The following is a 15,866-nucleotide window of genomic DNA, read 5'->3' on the forward strand; positions in this document are numbered from 1 at the left end:
AGAGTTTAAGGTGAGGGAGTCACCATATTGAAATTCCTGAATGAAAGAAAAAGAAATGAAGGTGAAAAATGAAAGAAAAAAAGAAGAAGAAAAAGTAAGAGAAGCCTAATAAACACAGCATAATTGGCCTGCAGAGATTTTCTCTCTGAGGGGAAAGAAAATAATTTCTAAATCCTGCCTCTTGCCCAGCCCTCTCTTCCTGGGGTAGTGCTGACCTCTTGTCATCTCCAGTGCTGTATTAGAACCTTGAGCCATGAACCCAGGGTTTCCTCCTTAACACACACAGCTGCTTCCTAGACTTTTAAGCCTTATGTGACAATAGGAATGAATTTGGTTGGTGGAACGATAAAAGTCTCATTTTGGCAATTGGTTCCAAGAAACCATAGCTTGAATAGCCAAATTGAGGAGGAAGTTATTTTCAGATACCTCTGAGAAGAAAAGCACCCAGCATAAGGCTTTGACAGCTTTCACAGGAATCACCAAGCTTAGCTGGTCATGTTTCCTGCATCCCACCGCAGCACACAGCAGCACTAACTCCTGGAAATGTGGACTAGAGGACAGGTTTGTGTTGACTAGCTCATAAATGATGATGGTCATAAGGTAACTTCATCAGAATAACCAAAGTGTATGTTGCTGCCAGCACTGTGGCTATACCTAAGGAAGTTGGGATTGGGAGAGCAACTCAGTCAATCGACATTTTGGGAAAAACTCAAGTTTTTCATGTGGTTTTGTATTTTGAAAAGAACACTTGTAATTCATCACCATAGGAAGCCTGAATCATAAACTCAGGAAGAAAAGGTGATACAGGAATGCCGTTCGCCTTCACTATTATTGTCAATTATAACATTGCCACCTTACTTTAGAAAATCTGCTTAACTTTTATTTACATACCAAATTTTCAAAAATGTTTTAAGCTTTATTATTTTATTTTTTGCTCTTTTTCTTAAGAAACCATTATTTTTACCATTAGCATTATATTCTTATCTCATTAAGGATACATATATTGCCACCCTCCAATGAATTAGGAAAGATTTGAACCTATGCTCCCTTTAGACAGATCAAGAAAAGAGTTAATGAGAGATGAACTGGCAAATGCAAATTCATTGGCAAAGCAGTTCATTCACTCCCAGGAAGAGGCCGTTAAAAAAAAAAATAACGAAGATGATACAGAAATATGACATGCTAACTACAGGTATTTTTATTTTATCTTTAATCAATACCTTCTTGGGCCTTTCTGGCCAAAAATCAGGGATTACTAAATTTTGTCGAACCTTTATTTTTATTTTTGTTAAGAAGTAAAAGGTTTAAAACTCCAAGAGATTAATGTCAGTTGGTTTTTTCAACCAGGTTTCCTTATTTGGTACCTGAGATCCATTAAGGCATCATCAAATATACACTTCTCTGTTAGTTTCAACCCTTTGCTGATGAAATTCCTTTATATGAATTGTTTCATAGGTCATAGAAGAACTGACTACTACTCCATTGAATTTTCAGAACTAGTTTATAAAATATTGTCTGTTTATGGCCAAGTCACATTGACAGGTCCCAGGCATTGATTTTCCCCTTTGAGATGAGGCAGTACCTGCAGTACCTGTCAGTTATGCTTTCATAATTTGACTATTTTATTCACTAGGGATTAAAAAAGGGTAGGTTTTTTCTTTCTTTGATACAAATATTATGAAGTGATTTATTAATCTTTTGAAGCTTTAGAGTAAATTTTAAAGAATTAAAAAACATTTAGTACTTTTATTGCCTCCTCTCATTGTAACTTACATAAATTATCTCTTGGGATAGGAATGGTTTATTAAGCTTAATTTATTCAAAGGTGAATAAAGGATTATCATATCCAAATGCCCATTGACTTTTTGTCTGCTAGCTTATCCAAGTGCTCTGGACACCCTATTTATCTGCAGTTAATGGCACTACCTGACCACAGATGGAAAGTAGGTAATATTTGGTTGGAATATTTGGGTCTAAGTTTCATTTTCTTTTGCCACAAGACAGAGTAATTAAAAAATAGAATATGTGGGAAATTTAGAATAGGCTTTGGTAAGACCATAAAATGTTTCCGAATCATTTGTGATTTGAATAAAGTGCAAACACAGATTACTAAGAGTTTCAAAGAGCATTTTTGAATACTAGAGCCCTTGAACTTTCCAAAATACTGTTTATCATCAGTATTAGAAAGTTTGGAGATGGTATTGAGCAGGCTAGAGTGTTGCCTTTTGGTTCTGTGAGCCACAATAGAAGGAGAACAGTACAAAGATAAGAGAAGACAAAGTTTTCCAAGGGAGGGGAACAGCAAAGTATTTGAGATGAAAACAAGAATAAAGGGAATTGAGAGAAAAAGAGCGAGAGATAATCAATAGTCATTTCAATGAGTTAATTCCAGTTAATTATTTTCCATCACACTGTGGTCTCCAAACCATATCTGTCACTATCCAGGACATAATACAAATAGAACTGGTGGGAATATGCAACTAGATGACCATTATCTCTCAGTTAATAGGCTAATACTTCTAGCAAATATGTAAGTTCTTATCATTTATTAGGGAAGATAGTAGATGCATCACTGACATATAGTTTCTGGACAGTCAGAGCCTGCTGTTAACACATACTCTGCTACTTTTCTGCAGGAGGATAAAAATGACATTGGGCATTCTTTCCTCTTACCTTATCATCCAGATAAGAGACTTTTGACAGCTTTTAATCACTTAAAAATCTATTTTATGTTTGCTTTCTAAGATGAAGCCCCAAGTTTCTAATTATAAATGGATAAAAATGGGGCAACATAGTTTTGTAGTTAGATAATTCAGAGATCAAAAAATTTAAAACGTGTTCGTAACTGTTAGGTTACTTTACTATGGATTCTGAGACAGTAAGGAGGGAAAAACGGGTATCCAACAAAGAAGTAAGCAAACTTTATAATTAGAAATTGGATGTAAAAGAAGAGATTCCAGTTTCACAGTTGATTTGTTTAAGTCAAGCGTCCACTCATTTTAATAAAATCTTCCCCACTTAAGGAAGAAGAGGTGTTTTTCCTCAATGAATGCGAACATCTACAGGTTCTATTGTGGCCAGAACCTTCAAGGAGATGTATATAATCTGGAAAACCACATCACTTAATATTAGATGGGCTACCTGGTGTAAATGACCTCATAAAGCCTCTGCCGCCCTGAAGTTCTGGGACTGACTGATTTATGACTTGGGTTTGGTCCTCAGAGGCTCATGGGTAGAGAAAACCAGACATGGATGTGTGAATTCATTCTGCTTGGATTGTCCAGTGCCTGGGAGACTCAGGTCTTCCTCTTTGTCCTGTTCCTGGCCATGTATCTGGTGACTGTGCTGGGGAACTTCCTCATCCTCCTCCTTATCAGGCTGGACAGCAGGCTCAATACACCCATGTACTTCTTCCTTGGTGTCCTGTCATTTGTGGACATCTGTTATACCAATAGCACTGTCCCACAGATGCTTGTTCACTTTCTGTCAGCCCGGAAGTCCATTCCATTCCACAGCTGTGTGCTCCAGCTGTGTGTCTCCTTGGCAATGGGCAGCATGGAGTTCTTCCTGCTGGGGGCCATGGCCTATGACCGCTATGTGGCCATGTGCCACCCACTGCACTACACACTCATCATGCATGGAGGGCTGTGCGTGGGGCTGGCGGCCGGCTGCCTGGTGGCTGGCTTCTCAAATTCACTGATGGAAACAATTACCACCTTCCAGCTTCCCCTGTGTCACAATGTTATCAATCACTTTGCCTGTGAGACCTTAGCAGCGCTACGGCTAGCCTGCGTGGACGTCTCCTTCAACAAGGCCATGTTGGCCGTCTCAGGGTTTCTGGTGATCCTGCTTCCCTGTTCACTGGTCCTATTCTCCTATGCTCGCATAGTTGCTACTATTCTTCGTATTCCTTCTGCCCAGGGACGCCGCAAAGCCTTTGGGACCTGCGCCTCTCACCTCACTGTGGTTTGCATGTGCTTTGGGGCTACAATGTTCACCTACATGAGACCTGTGGGTGGCTCCTCCGTGGAACAGGAGAAGATGGTTGCCCTCTTTTATGCCGTCGTGACTCCAATGCTTAATCCCTTAATCTACAGCCTGAGGAACAACGACGTGCGGAGTGTCTTACAAAGAGTGTTGGAAAAATTTAGTGAAAAAGGATGAAGATTCAATGATTTTCTCCTCCCTTCCAACAGCCCAAAGAAAGACATGACAAAGAAGAAATGATTGCTATGCCCTTTCTCCTAAGATTTTCTGACAAGGTAGACCAAGGGGAGCACGTTTTTGTACACTGGCTCTGGCACTATAGCTCTAAGAATCACAGCCCTGTTAAACATGTGGCAAGAAAACAAAATCAAAAAATTCCAATTGTTAAACTGGGATCCACTTGGGAATCTAGCCTCCTAGATTTCACATGCTTCCTCTGTTTCAGGAAATATAATGTGGACAGGGTGAAGAGCTTCTGAGTGAGACCAGCCACACTTTGTGTCTTGACCCTACCTCTCACCAACAATGTGGCTTTGAACGATCTCTGACCTCTAGTTCCCTCAGCTATTAAAAGAAGCCATAATACCTAACGTGTGATTATTTTGAACATTATAGATAATCTTTTTAAAATACCTGGCAGAGTGGCTGGCATAGAGTAAATATTCAACTACTTAAAAAACATTTTTAGGGTAAACTATAGGCCTAAGTATTATGCAATCCTCTCTCTCCCATATAGTTATTCAAAATGGGCTTTATAAAATTGCTGTGGATACAGTGGCTTGCTGTTCTCTGTCTGCTCCAAGTGATCTTACCCAGACTCGTGGCATCTATCACCTATCTATCCACACATCTATAATGAAGTTCTGAATTTTCTTAGTTCCAGGATAGGCAAGATCTTTCTCATGGGCTCCAAACATGTGTGTCCAATTGCTTGCTTAATAACAGTTATGGAAAATGAATCGCATTCTTAACATAGCTAAACTGGTACTATTGTGCTTGCTTCCTCTACGGCAAACTGCTCATCTCTTGCCCCAGTATACTGTCACTATATCAGTAAAAGGAACACACTCAGAATAATTCTGGATTCCTTCCCTTTACATCTAATTGTCAATGAATTCTGTTAGCTTTGTCAACAATTTTATATGATTGATCTGCTTTCTCTGTTTCCATCTCTACTTTCCACATTTTATTCTTTACACAATAGCTTAATTTTTAAATTACTATTTGTTTTTATGTAAAATAAAATACAGAAGCAGGAAACCACACTAAACACTTGTGTAACTTAGTGAATTACTATTAGCCAACCTGCTTGTCAGCACTGCTCAGATCAAAAATAGAACTACCAGCTATTGCAGAAGCCCCTCCATGTGCCCCATCCTAATCACCCAACCCCTTTTCCCAATAGTAACTACTATGCTGATCTTCGTAGTAATCACTTTCTTGCACGTCTTTATGGCTTTAGTGCCCAAACAAACATCCCTAGTCCATCTAGTTTAGTTCTGCACATTTCTACTTCGTATGTTTTCAAAGTCTCTTCAACCTGTAGGTCCCCTCCAACTCTTTCTTTTTGCTGCAATTTATTTGTTGGGTAACCTGGGCCCTTTGACCTGGCGAGGACACCTTTATCTGAGAAAATAAATTAGGCTACATCTCCTGCTTAGAACAAAATGCAAATTCTTCCTGTGCAGGGCCTGTTATGGTCCAGCTGCAGTTCCCTCCCCATTTGCACCTGCATCCTGTCTCCCCTTTTTCACTGCATGTGTTCATCCATCAAGGGTTGGAAGAAAACAGGTAAATCTCTATAAAAAGAAAATGTGATTTTCTACAAGTCATAGGTATTGTTGGAGAAAATGATTCTAGACCTACAAGATATTTGTGTGTGAAATCTTAGACTTAATCTAATTTATTTATACATATTGCCTTTCGCTGGAAATTTTGAATTCTATAGATTACTGGCATCAATAACTCTGCTAAAAATTGTGTAAATTTTCAAAAATAAAGCTGTTTTGATCTCCTACTTTTCAAAAGAAGAAAAGCTGCTTTTGCAGTGGAAGGGGCAGTGTTGTCTTGGCAAGTTAGACTGTAAGCTTCTTGAGAGCAAGGCGGATGCTCCTTGTAGTCACAGTGCCTAACAATGCTGTTAAATTCATGCTCATTGAATAATTTATCAATGGACATGTTCTTTGCTATTTTAGGAGTTGCCTTTTATGAAGTGTATAAAGATCATATATGTTAGAATTAAGATATTAGAAAATAAGGCTTTTAAAAATCTCATGTGCAGAGATAATTGGTTAATAATACTCGTCAGTATATGGAATAACACGAGGGACTTCTTACTAATTTTTGAAAATTTATTACAGTCATGTATTGCTTAAATGACAGAGACATGCTATGAGAAATGTGTTATTAGGCGATTTTGTCATTATGCAAACACCATAGAGTTGTGTACCATAGGTACACAAACACAGTGTAGGCAATTTTAACACAGTGGTAAATATTTGTGTTTCCAAATATATCTAAACATAGAAAAGGTAATGTGTTGCTACAACGTTGTAGTAGCTGCGAAGTCACTAGGCAATAAGAATTTTTCAGCTCCATTATAATTTTATGGGACCACCATAGTATATGAGGTCAGTCATTGAGCAAAACATTGTTATGCTGCATATTGCATTAATTCGCTTATATCTTATTTGTAATGTCTGTTTCTTCCTGGTCTTTTGGCCAACTATTCTAATTTGTTAATGCAATAAATATATTTTGAGAGTGAATTTATCCATTTTTTAAAAAAATGTGTTATGCTGTTATCTGATTCTATGTATTCATTTTCTCCACTCAACACTGTATTTTTTATTGTTTTTTTGTTGGTTGGTTGGTTTGTTTTGAGATGGAGTCTCACTCTGTCACCCAGGCTGGAGTGCAGTGGCACTATCTCAGCTCACTGCAACCTCTGTCTTCTGGGTTCAAGCAATTCTCCTCCCTCAGCCTCCCGAGTAGCTGGGACTACAGGCACATGCTGCCATGGCCGACTAATTTTTTGTATTTTACTAGAGATGGGGTTTCACTCTGTTGCCCTGGCTGGTCAGGAACTCTTGAGCTCAGACAGTCCTCCCGCCTTGGCCTCCCAAAGTGCTGGGATTACAGAGGTGAGCCACCATGCCCAGGTTCAACAATATAAAGATTCATACATATTGCTAGTCTACTACTTCTAATTGTTCACAGTGATCAATTATGAATCCATGGTGTTCACAATATTCTGGCTATCATTCCTGGTAGCTAAATATCCAACTCCCCAGCACCCTGGCATTCATATCACGATACAGGCTCACTTAAAGACCTGTGTGGAAATTTCTTGGGTGTATTTCCACAGGAACTAAGTTGCTAGGTCATAGTGATCTCTAGAATGGCTTTATAACTCTATACTCCTACTTCAGTGCACAATCATTCCTTATGTACAACTTCAACAACACTCGGCATGTTTTTATTTTTTTTTTAGCTAAAAAGATAAAATTGTTTTATTTTCCATTACTCTGAAAAGTAATCAGACACGGAGTTTCATTCTCATGTTTTTCTCAGGCTGAGTTCCTGATTCCCACCCACTCTCACGCTGTATCATTCTGTTCATGCCTTCCTCATCTCAGTTCATGGTAACTTCCTCATCGCAGTGATGAGTCCATTCACCACTCCTGTTTTTCATACCTGACTCCAATCTGCAAAAATATCCTGTTGCCCCTACCTTCAAAATATGTGCAGAATATGATCACTTCTCACCTCTGTGATCACTCTGTGGTATGAAACACCACCGTCTCCCACTTGGGTTACCGCGGTAGCCTTCAACAAGTTTCTCTGCTTCACTCTTATGTCCCAGCACTCAGAGGGAACCTTTTAAAATATAACTCAGGCCATGTCATTACCCTGCTCACACCCTGCATTTACTGAAAACAAAATCCAAAGTATTCTTTGTGGAGATGGGTCTGTTTTCTAACTATACTCTTTTCCTGGGATGCTCTTTCGTTGGATAGCCACTTCCTCACCTCTGCTGATTTTTCATTCAACCATCATCTTCAACGAGATTTACATGACTGACCTATTTGTTACAACAAACTTCCTTCCTGACCCACACTCCCACTCCTTCTTCTCTTGATTTATTTTTTCCAAAGAACTTACCTTTTCTAGCATTTTTGTAATTTATGCATTTTTAAATGTAGGTTTCCCTACACTGTCCCATATATAAACCCCTTGAAGGCAGGGCTCTTTGTTTTGTAAACTAGTATATGCCAAGTCTCTAAAATAGTGCCTGTCTCATAGTAGGCACAAAATATATGTTTTCTGAGTGAGTGAAGCAAACTGTTAGCTGTTTGGGTTTTTATTGTTGTACACTGCATGTTCATTTTCTTTGCCCATTTTTCCTTTGGGTTGTTTGCCATTTCTTTATTGATAGATATATTATAGATGTTAGCCCTGTTCTGTTATACCCACTGCAAATACATGCTTCTAATCTGTCATCCCTCTGTTCACTTTATCCATAGAGTCCTTTGTTGAACAGAAGGCCTTCATTTTGAGGCAATCAAATGCATCACTTTTTTATTCTGTGATTTGTGCTTTGGAAGTTTGTTTTCCTAAAAAGAAAAAATTCTGCATGTAGGTCATAAAATACTATATTTTTTATTTAATTAGGTTTTTAGTTTTACCTATTACAATATTTCTTTAGTATAGCTGACATTCACTTTTAAATATTTGTGAAATATAGATCCAATGTTATCTTTTCTATCGGGGGAAACAGCCCCCAATATTTCAACATAGGTTCTTTTCTATTTTCCCTGAGTGTTGGCTGGTCTGAGAAATAAAGAGAAAGAGTACAAAGAGAAGAATTTTACAGCTGGGCCACCAGGGGTGACATCACATATCAGCAGGTTCCGTGATGCCCACCTGAGCTGCAAAACCAGCAAATTTTTATTAGGGATTCTAAAAGGGGAGGGAGTATATGAACAGGGAGTAAGTCACAAAGATCACATGCTTCAAAGGGCAATAAAAGATCACAAGGCAAAGGCAAAATTAGAATTCCTGATGAGGGTCTGTGTCCCACTGTGTATGCATTGTCTTGATAAACATCTTAACAGGAAACAGGGTTTGAGAGCAGATAGCCAGTCTGACTAGAATTTCCAGGCTGGAATTTCCCAATCCTAGTAAGCCTGAGGGCACTGTGGGAGACCAGGGCATATTTCAGTCCTTATCTCAACTGCATAAGACAGACACTCCCAGAGCAGCCGTCTATAGACCTACCCCCAGGAATGCATTCCTTCCCCAGGGCTATTCCTTGCTGGGAAAATAATTCAGCAATATTTCTCCCACTCACACATCCATCTATAGGTTTTCTGTGAGAAGAAAAATATGGCTGTATTCTACCCAACCCCACAGGCAGTCAGACCTTATGGTTATCTTTCCTTGTTCCCTGAAAATTGCTGTTATTCTGTTCTTTTTCAGGGTTCTCTGATTTCATATTGTTCAAACACACATATTTTACAATCAATTTGTACAATAGTGGTCCTGAAGTGACGTACATTCCCAGCTTACAAAGATAACAGGATTAAGAGATTAAAGTAAAGACAGGCATAAGAAATTATAAGAGTATTGATTGGGGAAGTGATAAATGTCCATGAAGTCTTCACAATTTATGTTCAGAGATTGCAGTAAAGACAGGCGTAAGAAATTATAAAAGTATTAATTTTGGGAACTGATAAATGTCCATGAAATCTTCACAATTTATGTTCTTCTGCCTTGAATCCAGCCAGTCCCTCCGTTTGGGGTCCCTGACTTCCCACAACACTTTTCCAGTGTTCCATTTATTAGGCAATTAATTCTTCACTCATTCATTTGTAATAATTTTAGTGTGTACTAAGTTTACCTATGTCTGGGTCTATCTTTAAACTCTCTATTCATTCTTATTTGTTTGTTTGTTATTCCATCTGCTCTTAACACCATGCATTCTAGTATTCTATTTTTTAAATTATTTTGGCTTTCAATAAGTCTTCCTGCAGGGTGTGTAAGACATCAAATAACATGAGCATGCCTGTTTTATTTGATCCTTTTTTCAAAGTTAATCCAGCTATTTATAGAGAGATATATTTCATATAAAATTTTGACTAATTTTAGTCAAAAGTTTCCCAAAAATTTCACCTGAAATTTTAATTGTTTCTAGATTACTTCTGTCTGGAGAACTGATCTTCATAATATTAAATTGTCCAAAACAAAGCATGAAATATCGTTACAGTTATTCAGAAACTCTTTAATGTCCTATTTATAGTTTTAACACTTTCTCCACATTTGTTCAACAAATATTTGTTAAATATTTTTTACATGCTGGACACTATTCTAGGCAAACCAAAATCTCTGCCCTCATGGAGTTTACATTCAACTTAAGGGAAACAGACAATAAAAAAAAGAAATAATTAAGATATATGTTATGTTGGATGGTGTTAATTGCTAGGGAGAAAAATAATAAGGTAGATAAAAAATATTGTCTGGGACCGGTGGCTCACGCCTGTAATCCCAGCACTTTGGGAGGCCGAGGTGGGTGGATCACCTGAGGTCAGGAGTTCAAGACCAGCCTGACCAACATGATGAAATCCTGTCTCTAGTAAAACTACAAAAATTAGTTGGGCGTGGTGGTCCACTCCTGTACTCCCAGCTACTCAGGAGGCTGAGGGAGAAGAATCGCTTAAGCCTGGGAAGTGGAGGTGTCAGTGAGCCAAGATCTTGCCACTGTACTCCAGCCTGCGCAACTGGAGGGAGACTCTGTCACAGAAAAAAATGAAAAAGAAAAAGAAAGAAAAAGAAGGAAAGAAAGAAAGAAAGAAAGAAAGAAAGAAAGAAAGAAAGAAAGAAAGAAAGAAAAAGATTGAGAGGACTGAAAGGTCTGGCAAAGAGTGCCATAGAAATCATGTATATTCTCTGTTAAAAAAACCCTACTTTGTACAATTCCAACTTTATAATTTGTGTTGCTGTTATAAATGACATTTTATTATATTTTTCTAGTTGGTTATTGTTGGTGTACAGAAATTCCATTGATTTCTTTCTTTATTTTTTTAAGAGACAGTCTGACCTTGTCTCCCAGGCTAGAGTGCAGTGGTGAAATTATAGCTCACTATAGCCACAAACTCCTGGGCTCAAGCCATACTCCCTGCTCAGCCTTCCAAGTAGCTGGGACTATAGGTGTGCATCACCAAGCATTGCTAAATTTTTTATTTTTTGTAGAAATAGGGTCTTACTTTGTTGTCCAGGTTGGTCTTGAACTCTTGGCCTCAAGCAGTCCTCCTGCCTTGGCCTCCCAAAGTACTGAAATTACAGGAGTAGTTATTGATATCTGTAAGGTTGGTCTTGTGTCTAGTTCTCCTATTAAAGCTAATAGAGTGTTACAAAAAATGTCCTAGATATATAATATTATCATCTGTAAATAATGATGGTTTTGCTTACAGTCTTTGTAAATCTTAATTATTTTCTTTTCCTATAGCATAGGTCAGGACCTCTAGTGTCCTGTCTAATTGTAAGCTGTGAGAATAGGTATCTTTTCTTATTTCTGATTTAAAGAAATGCATACAGAGATTCTCCTTCCAGTACACTGCCGTGGATTTGGAATAGTTAACCTTTACCAAGTTAAGGAAGTTCCCTTCTAGTTCTGTTTTTAAATGATTTATTAAATCGATGGATAAATACTTTATCAAATGGGTTTTAGTCCATTTATTGAAATAATCATATAAATTTTCCACTGTCAGTCTATTAAGTAGTTCATTACATTAGTCAATTATTTTATGGTAAGCCATCCTTGCATCCCTTGGGAAAACCCATATTTTATTATGATACATTATTTTTTAAAAATACTCCATTGGATTGCCTTAGCTAACATTTTATAATGTTATATTATATCATTATATAATATTTATTATATTTATATTGTGTATAAATATATTATGTATATTATATATAATTATTATATATTATATTACATATTATAATTATATAATATTATATTATAAACCCTAGTGGGCTTATAATCCACTTGCCTAGCCACATTCTTATTGCTTTATAGAATAAATACTATACATGTTCATAGAACGGGATTAGCAGTCATATGAATCAGATAGGGCAGAGATAATCCCAAGTAAAGACCAACCCATAAAGCACAGAACTTACAACAAGAAATATTTATTTTCCTTCTCAAGGATCTTCTGCATGTTAGCTGTCCAAACAGTCAAGTAGTCTCACCAAGGCTATAAAGAAGGCTGTGAAATGCCATGTATTGCATTAAAACTTGGAAGAAAGAAGTGGAAATTGGATATTGATGGACAGAAGACAGTTGATATGATTTGTATATCTTTAAAAGATCCAAGATATTCAATTAGCAAATTATTAGAAATCACTGAGAGCTCAGCAAGGAGATTAGCATTTCCATACCCGAGCAACAACTAAAAAAATAACAGAAACTATCCCGTGTACAATAACAACATAAACCATGAAAGAATAAATATGAAATAAATCTAATGATACACATATAGGACCTTTAGTGAGAAAACTCTAATTTTTTTTAAAATACATTTTAAAAAGTCCTAAAATAAATGAAGTGATAGCTACTTCTGGCAGCAAAGCAATTAATATCATAAAAGTCAAATTTTCCCAAAGAGTATGTAATTCAAGGAAATAGCAATCCAAATCTAGAAGACACTGTTAAAAATGGTACTTGATAGATTGATTTAAAACCTCATATGAAAGAAAAGCTATCAAGCAAGAGTAATAAAAGGTTTGTGAGAAAGAAGTGAAAGAAAGTGAGAAAGTACTTGTTCCATGCCATATCAAAGCATATCATGAAGTAACTACAATTAAAACTATGGTACTGGTGTAGAGAAAGACAAATGCATCAGCGAATCAAGAAGCAGTCCAAAAAGAAACTTTCATATGTGGGACTCCAATATATCATATATTCATAATTTCAAATAAACTTAGGAAAATATATACTACAAAAAATGATGTTGGCACAAGTGTCTATACTAAAAGGCCAAAGAAATGGCATTTTTGTTTTGCTTATACACCATAGAAAAAAATTAATTCTTAAAATCTGAAGGTGAGGAAGTGTATTTTACAAATGAGTTTCTATTTGTTTCCTCCTAGACCTGTAAAAATAATGGTAAAAAGAATAAGAAATTAGATAAGAAATCCACAAAGTAAAGAAGACAGCAAATAAGAAAAGAAAGTATTGAATGAGAGATATCAGCAACATTTTGGGAGCTAGAAAGCAAATTTCTTCTTTTCCCTGGCCCTGCACTCCTTATCTCTTTTGTTTTTAAGATCCAGAGCTACCTCGGTCTCTAATGAATTTCTCTCTCCAATTCCAGCACTCACAGGGATGGGGAACTCTCTTTAGGTATATTGTTCATTGTACTTAGAAAGTGGTTCTCAGACCATTGGCCAGAAAAAGATACCATTGCATCAGCTTCAGAACAAGCCAGGGAGTAGAAATCACAAGGTAGTTTTCCCAGGGTAATGCCAGGTAGCTAAGCAGACAGTAAGAACAGCCTGAGGCTTTCATATTAACAATGCACACATGGAAATCTCCAGTCTCACCCTTGGGTAAGGGGAGAGAGAGAAATGCATTGCAATTCTACAGGTTTTGCTGCACAATGCTTAGCATCCTCACTAAAGATCTATTATTAACGCTTCTAGGAAGTAAAATTTCTAAGTTAAAAACCAGGATAAGGTCTGTCTTCCTTTAAGTAAAGACAAGACAAAAATTCTAAGAAGGTTCCTGAAGGTGGTGGTAGAATTCCAAACCTGGAGAGCAAGCAGTCCACTATAAAGCAACATCTCACTGGCCATGGGCAAGTCTCCCTGCCCATGCTCAGACCAGATTATGCACACAGAGAATTCCAATGGTCTCCTAAGTTGCCTGGACCAGGAGCTATTGCTCAAACAGAAGTTGAAATGGGCCAATTGGAATGAGGAACTAGAGATTTAGTTATATCTACAAGCCCATAAAGTGGGATCAAAGTTCTCTCAATCCAAAGGTGGCATAACTGAAGACATAAACGTAACACCCTTGAGAAATTAGTTTGGTGAGCTCCTTCCCATGCTCCAGGGACAAGGGGATAAAACTTTTATTTGCAAAGTTGAATGTAGGTTAGGATATTAGGTGCATACGTGACCATACAGAGGGGGAGGGAAAATAAAAGAAATCCAACAAACAAAATATAATTGGCCTCCTGAGATTTCATCCCTAAAGTTAAAGAAAGTTATCTGTTACAACTGTACTTTGTTCAAATTCCATGACTTTCCCAGCCCTGCCATCCTTCCAAGGTACAGGATGGCTTTTGTAACTCTCCACAGGTGAGTCGGGAATTCTCCTTGATTCTTTGACATTTAATTATCAACGTGAATGATGAAACCTGGTTCCTGTAATCCCTGGCCTTCTCCCATAGTCTTCAGGCCTGAGGGTGTGGTGGCATGATGAAGTTGTCCACCAGTGGAAATCTGTCCTAAGAAAATGTGTTCTGGGTATTCAAATGAGAAAGCCAGAACTTTTCAAGTGATTTAAGGGTTCCCAACCTTTAGGATGGGCCTATGCTTCCTAAGGAGTGAGCACTAGGTCCTTTTCCCTTTATGACCATTAATTCTTTCTTAAGAGAAAAGTTAAGAGTTTTCACTTTCTCCCATAGATAGCTTACAATAAGTTTCTTCATTTGTTGATTCTTATTTACATTTTGATGTCCACTTACCTTTCCCCATCATCTTATTTTGTATAATTTTCTCTTTCAGGTATTTATCCATCTATCTATGTATCTATTTATTTATTTAAATCTGGCATTTTTTTTTGAGAAAGGCATTTAATGTATATATATATCTCACAGTATGTGAAGATTTTTTTTAATTGAGACGAAATTTACACAACATAAAATTAACAACACTAAAGTGTACAATTCAGAGACATTTAGTGCATTAACAATATTAAGTTTCCATGTCTGTCTGTGTACAGGCAAGCAGGCATGAAAAGAAGTGTGTGGAAAGCTTGAGCTCGTGAGTGTGTCTGTATGTGGAATCCAAACGGGGCAACATGGAGAGCATTCCTGTGACTATGCAAAGAACTCCCAGTTCTTTCCTACCTGTATGGGGATTCTGAGGTAACCACGTAGCCACTCAGCATTATACCTCTGCCTTTGGCATGATTAGCAAGTAACCTGGAAATACAGCCCCCTTTTTATTCTAGTGTGACAGTAACTACACAAATAGTGGAAATTTGTTGGCATGATCTATAAGCTCTCATCACTACAAAGAATAGATTCTAAGTTCCCAATGGGAAACAGCTAAGAAGGAACAAATCTTTCCAACTGGGTGAGACTCATCTCTTCAGTCGCTTCAGGATCTCTTATCATTCTTCACCTTTTTCTTGTTTCACCTACACAAAACTATGCTGAAGTTCAAGTTTTCTTCTGAAAGCTAATTTTTAAATATGGGTACTCACCTTTATCTACTTCTGATATTAGCTCATTTGCTATTAACAAGTTAAAATTGTATATATTTATGGTGTACAACATGATGTATTTACGGTGTACATGTTTTGATACCTGTATACATTGTGGAATGGCTAAGTCAAGCTAAAAACATATGAATTGCCTCACGTACTTATCATTCTTTTGTGGTGAGAATACTTAAAATCTACTCTGTTAGCAATTTTCAATTATATCATGTATTGTTATTAACTGTAGTCACCATAATGTAAAATAGAGCTCTTGAATGTATTCCTCCTGCCTAATTGAAATTTTGTATTATTTGACAAACATCTCCATTGTGTTCTCATTATTTTCCAGAATCAGATCTCTTTAATTTTTATTAGAGGG

The 15,866-nt window shown here is 37.2% G+C and overlaps 1 protein-coding gene across 1 annotated transcript; it reads left to right on the forward strand.

Moving 5' to 3' along the window:
- Positions 1–3,228: 3,228 nt before the first annotated feature.
- LOC111525590 (olfactory receptor-like protein OLF3) lies at positions 3,229–4,164 on the forward strand. Its single transcript, XM_023191022.1, has one exon. The coding sequence runs from the start codon at positions 3,229–3,231 to the stop codon at positions 4,162–4,164; it is 936 nt and encodes a 311-aa protein (XP_023046790.1).
- The last annotated feature ends 11,702 nt before the right edge of the window (positions 4,165–15,866 follow it).

Source organism: Piliocolobus tephrosceles, chromosome 8 (assembly GCF_002776525.5).
Source record: "Piliocolobus tephrosceles isolate RC106 chromosome 8, ASM277652v3, whole genome shotgun sequence".
Lineage (NCBI taxonomy): Eukaryota > Metazoa > Chordata > Mammalia > Primates > Cercopithecidae > Piliocolobus > Piliocolobus tephrosceles.